General features: G+C 45.1%; 1 protein-coding gene across 2 annotated transcripts in view; it reads right to left on the bottom strand.

Annotated features, from left to right (window-relative positions):
* Positions 1-17,636, bottom strand: part of prkdc (protein kinase, DNA-activated, catalytic subunit) — a 44,731-nt gene extending 27,095 nt beyond the window's left edge. For both annotated transcript variants that reach the window (XM_065948918.1, XM_065948917.1), the window contains exons 1-34: positions 17,445-17,636; positions 16,442-16,518; positions 16,258-16,362; positions 15,870-15,944; positions 15,573-15,681; positions 14,822-14,934; positions 14,627-14,726; positions 14,472-14,527; positions 14,336-14,366; positions 13,542-13,699; positions 13,289-13,435; positions 12,937-13,101; positions 12,644-12,812; positions 12,441-12,490; positions 12,231-12,347; positions 11,334-11,483; positions 11,098-11,204; positions 10,654-10,813; positions 10,243-10,329; positions 10,045-10,164; positions 8,528-8,687; positions 8,337-8,446; positions 7,255-7,342; positions 6,998-7,161; positions 6,737-6,889; positions 6,276-6,383; positions 5,967-6,193; positions 5,309-5,403; positions 4,660-4,762; positions 4,119-4,252; positions 3,785-4,015; positions 700-926; positions 411-619; positions 169-301 (exon numbers count right to left, since the gene is read on the bottom strand). In XM_065948918.1, coding sequence (XP_065804990.1) covers positions 169-301; positions 411-619; positions 700-926; positions 3,785-4,015; positions 4,119-4,252; positions 4,660-4,762; positions 5,309-5,403; positions 5,967-6,193; positions 6,276-6,383; positions 6,737-6,889; positions 6,998-7,161; positions 7,255-7,342; positions 8,337-8,446; positions 8,528-8,687; positions 10,045-10,164; positions 10,243-10,329; positions 10,654-10,813; positions 11,098-11,204; positions 11,334-11,483; positions 12,231-12,347; positions 12,441-12,490; positions 12,644-12,812; positions 12,937-13,101; positions 13,289-13,435; positions 13,542-13,699; positions 14,336-14,366; positions 14,472-14,527; positions 14,627-14,726; positions 14,822-14,934; positions 15,573-15,681; positions 15,870-15,944; positions 16,258-16,362; positions 16,442-16,518; positions 17,445-17,592 — 4,386 coding nt within the window. In that variant the 5' untranslated portion in view covers positions 17,593-17,636. The remainder of the gene's footprint in view (positions 1-168; positions 302-410; positions 620-699; positions 927-3,784; positions 4,016-4,118; positions 4,253-4,659; positions 4,763-5,308; positions 5,404-5,966; positions 6,194-6,275; positions 6,384-6,736; positions 6,890-6,997; positions 7,162-7,254; positions 7,343-8,336; positions 8,447-8,527; positions 8,688-10,044; positions 10,165-10,242; positions 10,330-10,653; positions 10,814-11,097; positions 11,205-11,333; positions 11,484-12,230; positions 12,348-12,440; positions 12,491-12,643; positions 12,813-12,936; positions 13,102-13,288; positions 13,436-13,541; positions 13,700-14,335; positions 14,367-14,471; positions 14,528-14,626; positions 14,727-14,821; positions 14,935-15,572; positions 15,682-15,869; positions 15,945-16,257; positions 16,363-16,441; positions 16,519-17,444) is intronic.
* Positions 17,637-18,284: the final 648 nt, after the last annotated feature.

Raw genomic sequence — 18,284 nt, forward strand, 5'->3', positions numbered from 1 at the left:
CTAGTTGATTATTAGCATGCTAATTAGTAGCATACTGGCTGCTTATTAGTCCTCCTGATTACTGCTTATTGATAGTTAGTTAAGAAGTTGTTGAACAAGAATTCTGATCTTAATACGCTTGGCTTACTTCTACCTGATAAGGGCCGTCTCATGTCTCAGGTCACATACCTGACTGTGCAGGATGGAGATGAGGAAGCCGGCTTTGTGGATCTGTTTGCATGAGGACAGAACCATCTCCATGTGGTCCTGATGGCTCACAGAGCTGCACTGATAGAGATCCACGGCACACAGCTCCTCCACGCTGCAGAGAGAAACGATGCAGAATCAAAAACAAGTTTCTTCAACAGGAGAGCCTTGGGAGTGAAAGAAGTCAGTCGTAGCGTGCAGCTGCTGACCGGTGATAAACGAACCTTTTACGGGAGATCTTTGTCCGCAAACTGCTTTCAATACGAGAGCAGTAAGGTGAGGCCAGCAGGGTCGTCAGTAAAGGAACACACACTTCTGGAAGCTTCTTCATCACCTCCACGTCAGCCATGTTGAAGCCAACGGAGGACGGCTCACACACCACCAGCGCCGTCAGCTCGTAAAAGGCTGGCACAAAGACGTCTTCTTCTAGGAGCTGTGGACACAGGAAACAGCACGGTGACAACAAAAAGTTAAGACTTTGATAAAGCTGGAGGGTCTGAAACTTTGTGCTACCTTCCAAAAGTCCTGGTCTGCTTTGACGAGGATCATGGCGGTGAACTCCAGCAAGCGCACGATGATGGTGCACTTGCTGAAGTTGTACTGGTCCACCTCTCTGGGGCTGAAGTGAGACGTCTTCTCTCCGACTGGGAAACAGCTCTCTGCTGCTGATAGGTCCCGAGTTGACAGCTCGCTCAAAAAGAAACTCACAGCTTTCAGAAAACTCGACTTCTCTTTCAAGTCTTTAAGAAAAGGTGAGAAAAAAATAATCAGAGTTTATAACGATCAGAACACAGCCAAGAGGACGTCAAGACAGATCTCATGTTAGGAAGTAGAGAGGGAGTAGAGATTTAGATATCAGGGGGACAGAGAGAGAATTAAAAATTAAAAAGAGAAAATTAAACATAATAAACAAATCCACCCTCCGTGTCCAACGGAAAACCCCAAATAATGCATGCAGAGCAGAATTAGGTCGATACCCTCTAAACATCAAAATTCAAAAGAGAGCTTTTAAATTTTATAACCATTTAAAAGATAGTGACCCTGACACGCTCCATTACAAAGCCCTGACCTCCAGAGAGTCTTCAGAGAGCTGCCCCCTCAGACACCTGGTTCTGGGACTGTACTCCCAAGCAGAGCCCTCAGACAGAAACCCAATCAAAATCAACCAAATTATTAAAAAACAAAACTATTTAACACATTGGACACAATCAACCAAAAAACAAAGATGTTATCTGACCCTAAATAGAAATGACACAGTGGCAGAATATCTGAGCACTGTGACTGTGACTGATCCAAAGCTGAGGAAATCTTTGACCATGTACAGACTCAGTGAACGTGGCCTCGCCATCGAGAGAGGACGCCACTGACAGACCTGGCTCCCCAAAGAGGACAGACCCACTGCACCCAGCATGAGGTGGAGACAGAGCTCTGTCCTCTGTATCAGGACATCAGAGACATCACAAACACACACAAAGGATTTCACTTATTGGACAACGAGCACAAACTGGTGTACCTGCTGGGTGAGGTACAACAATGTGCAAACACTGCAGCACGTTATGTGAACTGCTGCGACCAGAAGAGAGCATCCAACAGCTCCAAACCCCCGTGAACAAAACATCCCGGCACTAATTCCATCTGTAAATAACTGTACATACACACCACAGAGCTGTACATACACACACCACAGAGCTGTACATACACACACACCACAGAGCTGTACACATACACAACACAGAGCTGTACACACACACACCACAGAGCTGTACATATACAGACCACAGAGCTGTACATACACACAACAGAGCTGTACATACACACACACCACAGAGCTGTACATACACACACACCACAGAGCTGTACACATACACACCACAGAGCTGTACATACACACACAACACAGAGCTGTACGTATACACACCACAGAGCTGTACGTATACACACCACAGAGCTGTACGTATACACACCACAGAGCTGTACATATGCACACCACAGAGCTGTACACACACACACACTCACACCACAGAGCTGTACACACACACACACACACACACACACACACACAGAGCTGTACACACATACACAACACAGAGCTGTACATACACACAACACAGAACTGTACACACACACACACACACCACAGAGCTGTACACACACACACACCACAGAGCTGTACATACACACAACACAGAGCTGTACATACACACAACACAGAACTGTACACACACACACACACCACAGAGCTGTACACACACACACACACACAACACCGAGCTGTACATACACTCACCACAGAGCTGTACACACACACCACAGAGCTGTACATATACACACCACAGAGCTGTACATACACACACCACAGAGCTGTACATATACACACCACAGAGCTGTACATATACACACCACAGAGCTGTACATACACACACCACAGAGCTGTACATATACACACCACAGAGCTGTACATACACACACCACAGAGCTGTACATATACACACCACAGAGCTGTACATATACACACCACAGAGCTGTACATATACACACCACAGAGCTGTACACACACACCACAGAGCTGTACATACACACACCACAGAGCTGTACACACACACACCACAGAGCTGTACACACACACACCACAGAGCTGTACATACACACACCACAGAGCTGTACATACACACACCACAGAGCTGTACATACACACACCACAGAGCTGTACATACACACACCACAGAGCTGTACACACACACACCACAGAGCTGTACATACACACACCACAGAGCTGTACATACACACACCACAGAGCTGTACACACACACACCACAGAGCTGTACATACACACACCACAGAGCTGTACATACACACACACACACACCACAGAGCTGTACATATACACACCACAGAGCTGTACATACACACACCACAGAGCTGTACACACACACCACAGAGCTGTACATACACACACACACACCACAGAGCTGTACACACACACCACAGAGCTGTACACACACACCACAGAGCTGTACATACACACACCACAGAGCTGTACATATACACACCACAGAGCTGTACATATACACACCACAGAGCTGTACATATACACACCACAGAGCTGTACATATACACACCACAGAGCTGTACATATACACACCACAGAGCTGTACATATACACAACACAGAGCTGTACATACACACACCACAGAGCTGTACACCTTTAGTCTTTAAAAGAGAATCTCTTTAAATCTTAATATCCTTATTTTATATTTCTGTAAGTCATCTGTAGTCATTTGTGAATATTTTTTAAAAAGCTAAATGAAATTATTATTATTAATTTTTTTCCTTTCTTTTTATATTTAAAAAAGGACAGGAGTTTTAAACCCCGCCTCAGCTCCAGCTCTCAGCCTGTTGTTAGGTTGACTGAAAGTTAGACTGAGACAGCATTTCTAGCCAGTTACAGTCTGTGGTTTTACATTTTTGTCAGTTGAGTCTGGTGTCTCTAAAGAGAGTGATGTAACAGCTGTCCTCTGACCTTAATGATTATGTCGCAGCCTCTAAAATCTGTCTTTAATCAGAGTCTGGGAGTAATTCACCAGCGTAAGAGACTTACTGAGCATGTGCTGAGGTTTCAGTATGTGCAAACTGATGAAGGTGTTGTAGCAGTCCAGAGCAGCCAGCAGCAGGTCCATCCACTGCAGGGCGGCTCTGACGCTGAAAGGACCGCTCAGGTCTCTGAGGGTGGGCTGGGAGAGGAGACCCCCGCCCTCAAACCGTGAGATCAGGAAACCGACGCCCTCTTCCTTCAGCATGCCGTCAAACCACTGAGGAGGAGACTTCTTACCTGAGGTCAGACACATGTGAAAGACAAATGCTCACTTTTTAAACCGTGTCTTATTTCTGTTCAGGAATCGTTATATGCTAGTGCACCTGATGGGACGGCTCACCTGGGAGGAGAGGTATGAACTCATAGAAGAGCGCCATACACCTGTGTCTGCACTCTGTCTGAGGTCGGCCACATTGTTCCAGGAGCCACGAAACCACATCGGAAAGACTCAGCCTCTCGTCAGGGGGAAAGCCCCTGAAAGAAGAAAAAAAACATGGTAACCCATCTATCCATCCATTTTCTTTACCGCTTTTCCTGTTCAGGGTCGCAGCGGCTGGAGCCTATCCCAGCTGTCAGCAGTAAACCTAACGAGCATGTCTTTGGACTATGGGAGGAAGGCGGAGAGAACCCATACATGCATGAGGAGAACATGCAGACTGTCAGACGGGGATTCAAACCAGGAACCTCCTCGCGACAGCGCTGACCCCTTCCCCAACACACACACACACACACACACACACACACACACACACACACACACACACACACACACACACACACACACACACACACACACACACACACACACACACACACACACACACACACACACACACACACACACACACACACACACACACACACACACACGCAGCACTGACCTGGGGACGCGTCTCTTTGTACTCTGCTCGTTCAGACTCGCAGCTTTCTGTTTGATGATTCTCTTCAGGTGATCGATGGCGCTGCCACACTGCTGCAGCGTACCTGAGGATGGAAACAACGACGTCAAACCTTCAGAATATTAGAGATTCAAACTCAACTTGCTCTTGGATGTGCACTATGACGCCATTAGACGAAAGTTAGCAAAGAAACATGAAAAAAAAATGTAATATTGATATCTTGACTTTGTGGGAAAAGCTGCATTTGAATCAAATAATTATTAAACTGCAGAATCTGACATATTTAGAAAAGGATAAAAACCTCTTCTTTTTGCCAACAGTTTTAGCATATATTATCATCTCTGCTCTCCAGATGTTAAGACATGTTTGTTTGGGAGAGACTTAAACAAAAGATGATTCATTCAGATTTTTAAATGTGTTTGTCACTTGAAATAAAACCCTGTAATAAAAAAAAAAAAAGATCCTTTCAACCAAATGTGATGCTAAGCAACCTACGTGAGAGAGAGAGGAGGGGGAGACGGCTCTACATAATGTTTTGAATGTTCAGAATCTTGCAGCATCTTAGATTGGATTAGATGTTTATTGTAATCACATTTATGAAGTCTGAAATCACAATTAGAAGAATATTTACCCATAGATCTCTCGTCTGAGTGAGCCAGAGACAAACTCTCGATGAAAACGACGAGAACCTCGAAAACAAACTGCTCCACCAACGCTCCCTCCTCTCTGCAGAGACAGAACGACAACACTGAGCAGATGTAACCAAAAACATCGAAGAAGTCACCACAATTACAATAATAACTTTATTTAAAAACACAGGTTTACAAAGTGCTTTGACAAACAGCAAAAACAAGAACAAACTAAACCAAACACAGAAGAACATAAACAACAGCAAGAACATAACAAATGCAAAATACTCAAAATAATTAAATACAGTTCAACAGAAAAGAACCCAAAGTGCACAATACCCAACAGACATATATAACCCGACCATCACAAGAACCATCATAAGAACCATCAGGCAACACAAGAACCCAACAACACGAGCTGAGACCAAGAGGAGCAAAGATTTAAAAAGATGTAAGAAACTAAAAGACCTAAAAGCAAAATAAAAGATAACAGCAATAAAAAGGTAAGAGCAGTAAAATAAATAGAAACAAGTGGTTAAAGGACCAAAAAAAACAATAATATTAAAAGTTAAAACGTAAAAGGAGTTAAGATAAGAGCATAAATACGAGACAACAAAGAGAGGAAAGTGAAGAGTCCACACAGAGAGACGAGCTGCGTACCTGAACAGTCTGTAGATACTGTTGAAGGCTAACGCCGCGCCGAGTCTTTTGAAGCCGTTAGGGTGAAGCGCCAAGCTGTAGATCCGTTTAAACAAAGACTTCATGTTTGTCGGGCTCTTCTCCTGCTGCTTCGGGGTTGTTTGTTTGATCGACCATTTGACAAACTCCTCGATGCAGCGGCCACAGAAGTCTCTGAGAGTGCTGTCCATGGGGTCGACCACGCCGTCCTGAGAGAGGAGGGGGTTCCGGTGTCAGATGAGGAAGCAGAGGGGTCACCTGCAGAGTCCCTCATAGAGGAGAAACACTCACCATGATGGCCTCCAGGACAGCCACTGTATCCTGACTCTCAAACTTCTTGTTGTTTGTGAACCAGTGGATCAGCTGCATGACCAGCGGCTCAAAGAGCTGACGGGTCACCTGGTGAAGAATTCATTAAAGTAGACATCATGAAGTCTGAGAGAAATATTTGGCTGTTTGTGTTCACACATGGAGCTCCTGAAACATCAGTTTTTCAGGAGTTTTCTGCAGGTGTGAAAGCCCTACTAGAGAATCTGTTAAACTTCCTAATGAATGGATGAAGATTTGATTCCTGTGTCTGGTCATTTATCTGATCCGTCATCGTGGAATTATCTAGTAAAGTTCAAAAGAATCGCGTTAAACAGCCCAGTAGAAGAACATCATCGAGTAAACATGAACCCCCCCCCCCCGAATAATCTGTTTCCTGTTAATGTCTCTCCCTCTCTTGAATCATGTCTGGTGTCACGTCGTACCTGATCCACATCACAGGCCAGACGCAGCAGGACAGGAAACAGCCTCTTGTGCAGTTTGTACATCGGAGGTAAAGTATTCGTCCCTTCGACCATCTGAGCACTTTTTCCAACCATGTAGACCACCAGACTGTGCAGCAGCTCACAGGCGGCGACCTGCAGCAAGACACAGGACAGACCGGGTTTCAAGCAGGCTGAGGGAGCTGTAGTCATGTAGATGTTTAGTTTGTGATGGTGGGAACTCTCTGATGTGAGAGGACTTACTTTGGTCTGCCTGTCGCTGGTGGACAGAGCCAGCTCGCTGATTCGAGGCAGGAACGGGTCGAGGTAGATGACCGGTTTCATATCAGCGAACGGCACCGCAAAGCTGAGCCTCTTCTCAGAGTCCCAGGCCACAAACTTCTTCATCATCTCCTCCGATGACACCACTGCAGGTGAAATAAAAAGAGGGTCACCAAACACAGAGAAACCCTCTTTACACAGAGTCATGTGTTAAAGCAGAGAGTGATGTGGAGCCTCACCTGTCACAAGGTTCCTGTTCAGCTTTCCCCCCAGGTGGCCGAGTAACTTCACTACCCGGAGCCTCACCGCCACCAGAGGAGCCTCCTCCTACATGCACGCAGAAGACATCAGTGAGCTCCAACACAGAGCTTCTCTACGGCGGCCCTGAAGGCCAAACTGCAAAATCATGCAATAGCGCCGAGATGGAAAGCGGTGCCTGACACATGCCGTGGCACATCATAATAATAATAATAATAATAATAATAGTAGCTTTATTTATATAATATATATATAAAAATATATATTTATAAAACAAATGTTTACAAAGTGCTGTGACAGACAAAGCAAATACATCAACACGATAACAGAACAGAGATCAACAGAGAGTGCAAAATTGTAAAAATGCAAATAACAGGAATAAGATTCAACAAGCAGGTATGGAGAGGCAGTTCAGTACAATGAAGGAAAATTAGTTTAAAATCAACCAGGAGAGAAAAAAATTAAATTGAGGGAGAGTGGGACGACATCACATCACAGGCTGTAAACACAGAATGAAGATAAAAAGAAGGGATGAACAGGAGATTGGCAAAATAAATAAAGCAACAGAGAGCTGAAGAGTGGCACTTCTGAAACAGCAGAGTACCACACTATTAACACTTTAATTTCCTTCAGTCTATGAGATGACGATGCCTTCATTTGGGACAGGTGTCAACTCTAGACGAGTCCTTAAACTATTTTTCAAACACATCTCGTGCATGTAAATATTTAACCGAGTACAGAATCAGGAAAGCAAAGCCTGCTTCACGTCCTGCATACATGTGAGCACCATTCTGCGTTTTCTTGGACACATGTTGAAGTTCATCTTTGTTTTTTCTCCTTATTTTTGATCCACTAACTCTTTCGCCATGAATACAGAGAGGCCTTCATTTGTCCAAAACATGCAGCTACAGGCGAGTAAAGGGGGAGGGGCTTTTATTAGAAGCTTTATGCTAAAAAGATTTTTGAGCTACACATCTCGCAAAGCTTCCCATTAGGTGTCCAAGACTGACATCGTTAATGCTGAAAGAGAACATGTGAAATCACAGAGAGAGCTTTAAAGTACCACGGTGAGCTGGTTGGATTTCTTCAGCAGCCTCGTCATCACGCGGCTGTAACCTCGTTCAGTTCTTGAAGACACTGAAGACATCACCTCCCAGTTACTGTCCTCTTTGTCTGCAACATACAGAGATCCATGTTAGTCTTCTGATGTCTCTGTGGACTAACTAACATGGGGGTAAATGCTTTGGGTCTTACTGTCGCTGGAGGTGGTCTTCAGGTACCCGTCCAGCAGAGGGAGGATGTTGGAGTAGCAGGGCTGCATGGTCTCCGGGGCGATGTGCGAGGACCAGTCTTCAAGAACATCGAGGGCGACGTTTGCTAAAGGAACGTGACTCAGACCCATTTTCAGAGCCGCCTACATTTTACACACACACACACACACACACACACACACACACACACACACACACACACACACACACACACACACACACACACACACACACACACACACACACACACACACACACACACACACACACACACACACACACACACACACACACACACACACACACTTGAGCTTGTATGTTTCTTTTCTAGTCTTCTGACTCCTCAAAGCTCTTTTACACCACAGGTCACACCTACACATTCACACACTGATGGTAGAGACTGCTGAGTGAAGAATCCATCAGAATTAAAGGCAGGCTTGGTAAAACTAGCATGACTTTGACCCGCTCTGTCTTTGTCTTGTCTTGTCTTGTGTAAGTCTCGCCTGGCCTTGGTCTTGGTCTTGACTCGGTCTCGACCCCTTACTGTCTTGGTCTTGACCTGCTCTGTCTTGGTCTTGTCTTGGTCTCGACCCCTTACTGTCTTAGTCTTGTCTTGGTCTCATCCTGCCTTGGTCTTGGTCTTGACTCGGTCTCGACCCCTTACTGTCTTGGTCTTGACCTGCTGTCTTGGTCTTGTCTTGGTCTCGACCCCTTACTGTCTTAGTCTTGTCTTGGTCTCACCCTGCCTTGGTCTTGTCTCGGTCTCATCCTGCCTTGGTCTTGTCTCGGTCTCATCCTGCCTTGGTCTTGTCTTGGTCTCACCCTGCCTTGGTCTTGTCTTGGTCTCACCCTGCCTTGGTCTTGTCTCGGTCTCATCCTGCCTTGGTCTTGTCTCGGTCTCATCCTGCCTTGGTCTTGTCTTGGTCTCACCCTGCCTTGGTCTTGTCTTGGTCTCACCCTGCCTTGGTCTTGTCTCGGTCTCATCCTGCCTTGGTCTTGTCTTGGTCTCACCCTGCCTTGGTCTTGTCTTGGTCTCATCCTGCCTTGGTCTTGTCTTGGTCTCGCCCTGCCTTGGTCTTGTCTTGGTCTCATCCTGCCTTGGTCTTGGTCTTGACTCAGTCTCGACCCCTTACTGTCTTGGTCTTGTCTAAGTCTCGCCCTGCCTTGGTCTTGTCTTGGTCTCGATCCCTTACTGTCTTGGTCTTGTCTTGGTCTCACCCTGTCTTGGTCTTGGTCTTGTCTTGGTCTCACCCTGCCTTGGTCTTGGTCTTGTCTTGGTCTCGATCCCTTACTGTCTTGGTCTTGTCTTGGTCTCACCCTGTCTTGGTCTTGGTCTTGTCTAAGTCTCGCCCGGCCTTGGTCTTGGTCTTGACTCGCTCTGTCTTGATCTTGTCTCTGTCTCGGAGCATTCTGGTCTCAGGTACGCCTTGGTCTTGGTTAGTGTGGTCTTGACTACAACAATATCACATTCACAAAGTGACACATTTAAAAACAGCCCACCTCCAGAGCGGGACAGTACGCCTTGATGTCGAGGGCGATGATGTTGTGATGTAGCGAGAGGACGAATGTGAGGCAGGAGGCGAGCAGCTCGTCTTTGTACTGCTTCATCCTGACGCACACCTGGAGGGGAAACAACAGGTCACTCAAACGACCCACAACGTTTACATCACTTAAAGAAATACTGTAAAGAGACGTTACCTCTTTTCCAAACTTAGAGAAGAGGGCAAAACTGGCACTCTTCACCGAGTCACTATGAGGGGACACAGAGCTCTTCAGGCCGACTCCCTGTTCAAGAGAAGGTTTTTTATTTGACTTAAAGGGTAAGTAAACCCCATATTTTCAGCTGTACTGCTCTACCCTGGAATTAAAAAAAAAACATTTGCACATTTCTAATTTCTAACAATATTTCAAATTTCAATACTTTGTACACAAATGTCGAGATTGGGACTTGGATTGATCCATACCACTACTTAATACTCAAATACAGAGGTTTAGAGTTGAAAAAAGTGGTTTTAGGGTTTAGTTACTCTTTAAAAACTTTATGTATAAAATAGAAGAGAGCACAACAGGATGGAAAACATTCACATTCTGCAGTAAAGGAAATATTACCTGGTAGTATTTGATTCTCTTTGATATTTTCATGTTGACAGAGAGCAGTTTGTAAAATCCACTGACGAGTGGGTTTCTGATGGAGTGGAGGATGAGCTCGTGGCTCAGAGGATAAACCCACGACTGAAAATACTCCACGTGGTTATTCAGCAACAGCTCGCTGCGGAGAAACAACAGGAATCAGGGTGAAATAAGCACAAATGAACTTTAAAGGTCACATATTCTCCTCCTCCTCTTCAGTGTAAATAAGTCTCAGAGCTCCTCACAACATGTCTGTGAAGTTTCTTGTTCTAAATCCACTCTGATCCTGTATTTGGTCATGTCTATAAACCCCTCTATTTCAGCCCTGCTCAGAACAGACTGTTTCTGTGTCTGTACCTTTAAATATGTAAATGAGCTGCACGCCCCCTCTCTGAAAGTTGGATTGTGTTCTGTCTCTGTTACCTGCAGAAGTCGACCAGGTTGATAAAGGCGGTGAAGTCTTTGATCTTGTTGGGCAGCAGGTGAGCTGTGGGGTCGGAGGAGGGCAGGACATGAGCATCATCAGGAGCCTGAAAGAAGAGCAGAAAGGTGCAAACGGATTCTTTTATTCAACTGACAGAAATCTTAATTATGTTTCAAGGGAACATTTCAAGTCACCCAAAACTGTTTCCTAACAAGGCAAATATGTCTCCCTTCACCTCCTCTCCTGATGCCACTTTCTGCACGGATAAATCCAACTTCTCCACGATTCGGAGGATCGATTTCACCAACTCATCATAGAGGAGACGACTCAAAGACACGAGGGCGGCGTTCTGACTTTCAAAAGCTCCGTCCAAAAATCCTGAATCCTACAGAGGAAACAGAGACCGAGAAAGATTAAGATTTACTTTATTGATCTGTTTTTACACTCTGTAAGTTATGAACACACACATGCACAAACAGGATCCTATGGACATGCACTAATGGAGAGATGTCAGGGTGACGCTACTGGGCTGATGGTGGGGGGATCGGTGCCTTGCTCAGGGGCACCTTGGCAGTGCTCAGGAGGTGATCTGGCACCTCTCCAGCTACCAGACCAACTTTGAGATTTGGTCCGCACTGGGACTTGAACCGGCGACCCTCCAGTTCCCAACCCAAGTCCCTACAGACTGAGCTACTGCCGCCCCCTAAAGGAGACAGAGTCAGAGACAGAGGAGACAGAGGAAACAGAGACAGAGGAGACAGAGGAAACAGAGACAGAGGAAACAGAGACAGAGGAAACAGAGACAGAGGAGACAGAGGAAACAGAGAGAGTCAGAGACAGAGACAGAGACAGAGTCAGAGGAGGCAGAGACAGAGTCAGAGACAGAGACAGAGTCAGAGACAGAGACAGAGGAGACAGAGGAAACAGAGACAGAGGAGACAGAGACAGAGACATAGGTATGGTCTTCAGTGTTTCCCACAGGCGATAACTGGGCAGGCCGCCCAGGTATCTTTGAGGGGAGGAATACTAAATCATATATCGCTCTCTTCATGAATCAAACCTGCTGAAGTTAGTAAAAGCTGCTGACGCTTTACATACACAACAATATAAGAGGAAAAGAATTGAGCTGCACCTTCAGCCGATCGCAGTCCAGGAGGTTTTTAAACAGAGCCAGGTAGTTCTGACTCGAGGGAACTTTCCACTTTCCAGCTCGGACTTGTGAGGACTTGGAGGAAGCGCCGTCTTTGTCCTGAGAGGAGACGGACATACAAATCAAGACCGGCTAAATGTGCACGTGTTTGAATTTAGATATGATGAGAACATCTGAGAAAAAGCTTCTGACCTCGGACATCACGATGGGTTTGGAACAGACACGAATCAAGCCCTGGTGCACTGAAAGACAAAAGTAACAGCCAATCAGCAGCAGCATGTGGTAACACACCGAGCTGTCACGTTATTGAATCTATACACCCCTCGTCATACAAAGAGGTGTTGATAAAAACACGACCCGGTGAAGGCAGTGTTCTGATTCATGGCTCCACGTACCCACAGAGCTGATGAAACTCCACAGAACGGGTCCTTTAGAGGCCATGGCCACCAGCACCTTCAGGATGGACCTGCAGCACACACTCTGCATCCTCTCACTGTGCTGAGGGAAGCTGTCGATCTGCACCACCAGGAGGCGCTCCAGCAGAGGAGTGTACACCTCTGGGATCTGAGAGCAGAATAAGACGATCACTCTGGTGTTTTTTTTTTTTTTTTACTTCAGTAGGACGGTTTAAAGGTTAAAAGTCAAGTGCAGTGCATCAATGCAAACGTCAGACTGTGATTTTTTAAACCTTGTCCAGGTGGATGAGGACACTGGCGATGGAGTCGAGGAAGCTGGGCAGCTGGTAGAGGCTGTCGTCCTCCCCGTCAGACTCTGTCAGGTACATCTGCTTACAGCGCTGAATCAGCTCCGTATACATCAGGTCCACGTCCTGAGGGCACACTTTCTTACACGGCTGCAGGAGGAAAAGATGTGATTTTGTAACCAGAGGTCCACATCCTTCATAAACAACAACAGAACCTGAAAGAGCAGATGTGAGATTATCTAGTGGAGCCAAAATCTACCCGCTCATCCTCGACTCTGGGGAAAGCAATAAGCAGGTTTTGACATCACATGAAAGCAGATGAGGATAAAGAACGTACGCCTGCAAAGAATCCGTATCCTCGTATGGCGATGGACAGCTCCTTATGTGTCGAGTCCATCGTCTTGATGATGCCGCAGAACTTCTGCATGAAGAACTTCAACTTGCTTTTGTGCTCCTCGATATTCTCGGCCACCAGCACGGCGACCTCCGAGTGATCACATGATGAATGTTAGACTTTATTCTGAAAACCAGCCCGTCAGTCCGCTTTTTTTAAAAAACGTGTTTCCTGTGAAACATTTTGCAGCGCTCACCTGTTTGAGGAAAGCCTCGAGTGCGTAGTAACTGGTCTTCTTCATCTCTACGTTGATGTGTCCGCAGAGCTTGGACATGACCTCGAACAGAGCTCTGTAGTGATCCATCAGGCAGCCGCTGAACTGAGAGGCATGTCTGGCAAACAGTCGCAGTCCGGCTGTGGACGAAGATAACAGAGACCTTTATTCATCTCCAGTGAAACTCTGAAGTGTCGGATTGATCCAAAACTACTGAACAAAATAAGAGTAACACAAAAAAAAAACATCAAATATGCCTGAATTAAAAGGGGGGGAGGGGGGCTCAGGTGCACCTCGGCCGAGCTCAGAAAATGATCTGACACCTCTCCACCTACCAGACCAACTTCCAGACTTGGTCCTCACAGGGACGTGAACCTGCGACCCGAGTCCCTACAAACTGAGCTGCTGCCGCCCAAAATGGTAATAGTATTACTAGTTTGGTATGTCGGTTATACTAAGAGGAAGAAAGAACTGAAACTGCAGCAGGCAATGAAACGTGAACAAGCGTGAACAAGCGTGAACAAACGTGAACAAACGTGAACAAGCGTGAACAAACGTGAACAAACGTGAATAAGGAAGTCAAAATGCACGTTGTTAAGATGTGTAATCGATCTGTAATCGTGACAAACTGCCTCGGTATTGAAAAGTTATTCTTCACAGTAAACATTAAACTACTGCACATAAAAAGTAAAAAAAAAAGATTCACAGGAGTATTTTTAATGCCGTGTGTTAATCTTCATATTTCTCGCTGTGGAAGTGTGAGTGGGCGTCCTTACCAAACGTGACAGCATAGCGGGTCATTTCCACCTGCAACAACAACGAGAATCAAGAAATGATAGGAACGATCTCAAACTGAAATATTTTGTTTCTTATGACCACCCCTCCATGTAAAGCTGAGTTCATGACATTTACCTTGGGACTGATGGCCTTCAGGGCGTACTGAAAAATATCCTGCAATGTCGCCGGATCTGAGTGTCAAACACACAAACGGACTGAGTCATGGTGCGTTCTCAGCTCCTCTTGTAAATGTGAAATAAACAGAAATGGAAACTCAAGAATTAACACACCTTCCTCCATGGTCTTGGTGAAGTTGACCATCAGAGCGGTGAGTCCTATCAAACACCCGGCCACGACTAAGAGTTTGGGTTCTTTTGTTGCCGACGTCATCTGCAACATGAAGGACATTTAAAAAACCAACATCTTAACTAATGTGACGACCTGATTCCATCCGGCTGCAGGCTCAGCTGCACCTGTAAACATACCTGTTCTTTCAGCTCCCCCAGATAAGCTCTGTACAGTTTGTCAGAGTTGTTGACCATCTCGCTTGGGTGAACCTCGGCAAGAACGCCCAGCAGCTCATAGATCTTCCCCAGAACTGTCGCAAAGGAGACAAATAACCATTACATTTCACCGCTGCTTGTTTTAAATTGAAATATTATGATCAAGAATAAACAGAAAAGTGGTTTCAGGCATCACACAAAGATGCTGCTGTAGAACTGCCTTGGACCTAAAGATCTCTTTTTTTCTACCAATCAAACATTTTCACACACACTCCTGAAAAGTTCCAGAAAATGTCAGGTAGGCTACCCCAGAGATCTTACAGAGTTACACATGCACCTCACAGCGGGAGATCATCCCTATGGTCTATGGTCGTGTGTTGGTTCAGGGATATAAACGCCACCACCCCCTCCCACTCACTCTGGTGAATTCTGCTTCATATTTCCACGCTGCTCACATCAGCTCACTCTGACTTAAATGGTAAATGGACTTGAGCTTGTATATTTCACTTCTAGTCTTCTGAATACTCTGAAAACATGTGGCTGCAGGAGCTGAGGAATCGAACCCCCGACCCTCCTGTTGAGAGACGACCGACTCCACCAACCACAGCCGCCCCTTCATGTGGAATCTTTACTGAGGGGGCCCGCAGGAGAAACTGAAAAATGTGTCTGTTTGCGTTCACACATGCAGCTCAGTCCGAAGTGTTCAGGAGTGTAAAAGCAGCAGAAGATTCACCGGAGTCTGAGAGTTTACTCTTCTGACAGAGCTCGCTGTAAAACCTGTTGAACATGTCGCAGATTCGAAGGTCTGCGGCCACAGTGGACGCCCTCGTGGTTTGGAGAACCTGCAGAGAAAGAGAACGATTTGGTACGATCAGCATTTACAAAATAATGACCTGTTAAGAAATAAGAAAACACTCGCAACTAAATCAAACCCAAATAAGGAGTAAACGGTGGACCCATTCCTGTGGTCTTGTTGAATTTGACATGGCTTATGTGAAATAAAATACAGAAGATTTAAAGAGACACTGACCTTGATAAGGAGCTCCAGAACTGGAGTCCTGCATTTGGCTACTTTTTCCTTGGTGTACACAGCCATGCACGTGTCCTGCATGAGAGAATAAAACACACTGTAAACATTTCACCTTGTCTGTGGAACTGTTCCATCACAAAGTGGAGGTCACTGAGTCATTTAATGTTCGACAGTAGCCCTCTTCAGGCGCCCGTTTCAAGCAATGTGAACTCAGACTGGGACAGCGATATTACGTGGTCACAGAATCTATATGACGGCACAGAGACGTGATGACGGCTGAGCTTAGTTACTACACTCTAAAAAGACGCTTCTCATTTATATTATTTAGACTTTTTAATTGACTCTCCCACTCTCATGCATGTTAAAAGCTGCAGAGTAAAACTCTCACTTTGATGTCGATGGCGTACGTCTTCTCCCATCCTTTGACTCTCAGCGAGACTGGGTCCAAGAACTTCTCCAGAAAACACAAGATATCGACTCTGGTGTCCCGGAGCTGGAAAAACAAAGAGACGTTTCTGTCAACATGAGAACCTTTAAAAATCTCTGACTACATAATGTTCCTTTAAACGCACCTCATCGGATGTCAGGGACTTCCTGAGGAAGATGAGCAGTCCACAGTCTTTGGAGAACAGTAAGGACGTGTGAAGAGCTGCAGGACGAAGATCAATTAAGAAGGAGAGTGTGTGCATCAGAGTCAAAACATTTAAATCTGCAGCAACATTCAATAAAGACAGCCAACAGCTCTGCACCTGTAAACCTTTAAAACAAAAGATTACACAGACTTCATGTCCCTACTGCACTAGCGTTACACTGTAAAGAAACTAATCACAGTTATATGGGAATTAAATGATTGTTTAGGTATCAGGAAGGAGGAGCACTTAGGGCCTGGCAGTTAGATCGCACCCCATTTACAGAGGCTGGAGTCCTCCGAGCGGACGGCCCAGGTTCAAGTCCATCCTGCTGCTCTTTTACCGAATCTCGTTTCACTCTCTCTCTCCCAATTTCATACCCTGTGTATCTCTGTGTATGTATCTCTATCTAGGTCAAAAAGGGACCAGTGTAGGTTATGTAACTTATCAGTTTGACATAATTGAGTGCTTATCCTTTCATTGGAGCACAAGTTGTGTTTATTTAAATAAAGTTAAACTATCAGACCATTCCTACAGTTCTTGAGCTTTGGATTTAAATATTGTTTCACTTTATCCTCCTTTATGATCTTTATGTAAAACAAGTATTAGATGCAGCTTGCAGACTATCGCGTGGTTTGAACATCATGTTGTGATTGAGCGTCACCGCCCACCATGATACAGTTTTGGCGGATTGTTGTGATGGAGGCAAACTGGCTAAAAAAGAAAGTTATCCACGTTTTTGAAATGACTAAAGCACGAAGAAGTAATTATCGAGTTCCAAAAGTCCTAATAGCACTCAATCCTTAACAGTATTCACTGATCTTATGTCACAGAAGCAGCACTCACATTAAATATGCAGATTTGTGAATGGGGTCCGGCGCAGGTTCAACGCGTCCCTGTAACATCTGAATGGACTCATAAACACACTTTCCCTGATTTGTCTTACCAAGATCATTCTCTGTCGGTGCTAGCATGCACTCCTGTCCCAGGTCACCCACTATGTCGTGACATCTCAGCGCCGCAGTTCGCGAGTCTTCATCTGAAAGTGACTCGTGAAGTTTGAGGAGGAGCGCGTGAATCCCACTTGAAGACATGGCTGCAGCTCTGGTTGTGTGCTAAGCTAACATTAGCATCACGACCGCTACAATAACTTCTCTTTATTATAAAAGCACAACAAAATTTCGCACTGCCAAACAACACAGACTCAAGTCACTGTGAAGTGAGCCTGCGCATGATTCAATTACGCACATCAGGAAGAGCCGGGACCGGATACACGCTACAACTGCTTCAAAATAAAAGCACCGAAGAAGTAGGAAACATGGATATCAGGTGACACGACTGCTTAAAGACTGCGGCATATACATTATAACTGCCCTGTTGTGGTATTTTCTTCAACTTTGCTTCTTTTTTTCATTGGGGATTAGACTGTTTACCTCATCTTGACCATACTTTCGTTTCCTTTTGATTGTTTTATTTTTTTGTGTTCACCGGAAACGTATTTTGTTAATATCGCTACTTTACTAATTATAGATAATTTCAACTTTCTGTAGAAGAATTGTTAAAATAAAATTACAATAGGTGTTATTAGTCTGAAATCTTTGTCAAAATCTACAAATATATTACGTGAATGAAAAATATTAAAATGTACGGAGTCCCAGAAGTCACAAAAAGCGAACATTTTTATTTTGTGCGCACACGATAATAACTTGTTTCCACATTAAAGGTAATATCTTGTGAGCACATAGAAGATAACAAGATCATTGTGTATACAATATATACTTAAAAT

This window comes from Labrus bergylta, chromosome 20 (assembly GCF_963930695.1).
Source record: "Labrus bergylta chromosome 20, fLabBer1.1, whole genome shotgun sequence".
Lineage (NCBI taxonomy): Eukaryota > Metazoa > Chordata > Actinopteri > Labriformes > Labridae > Labrus > Labrus bergylta.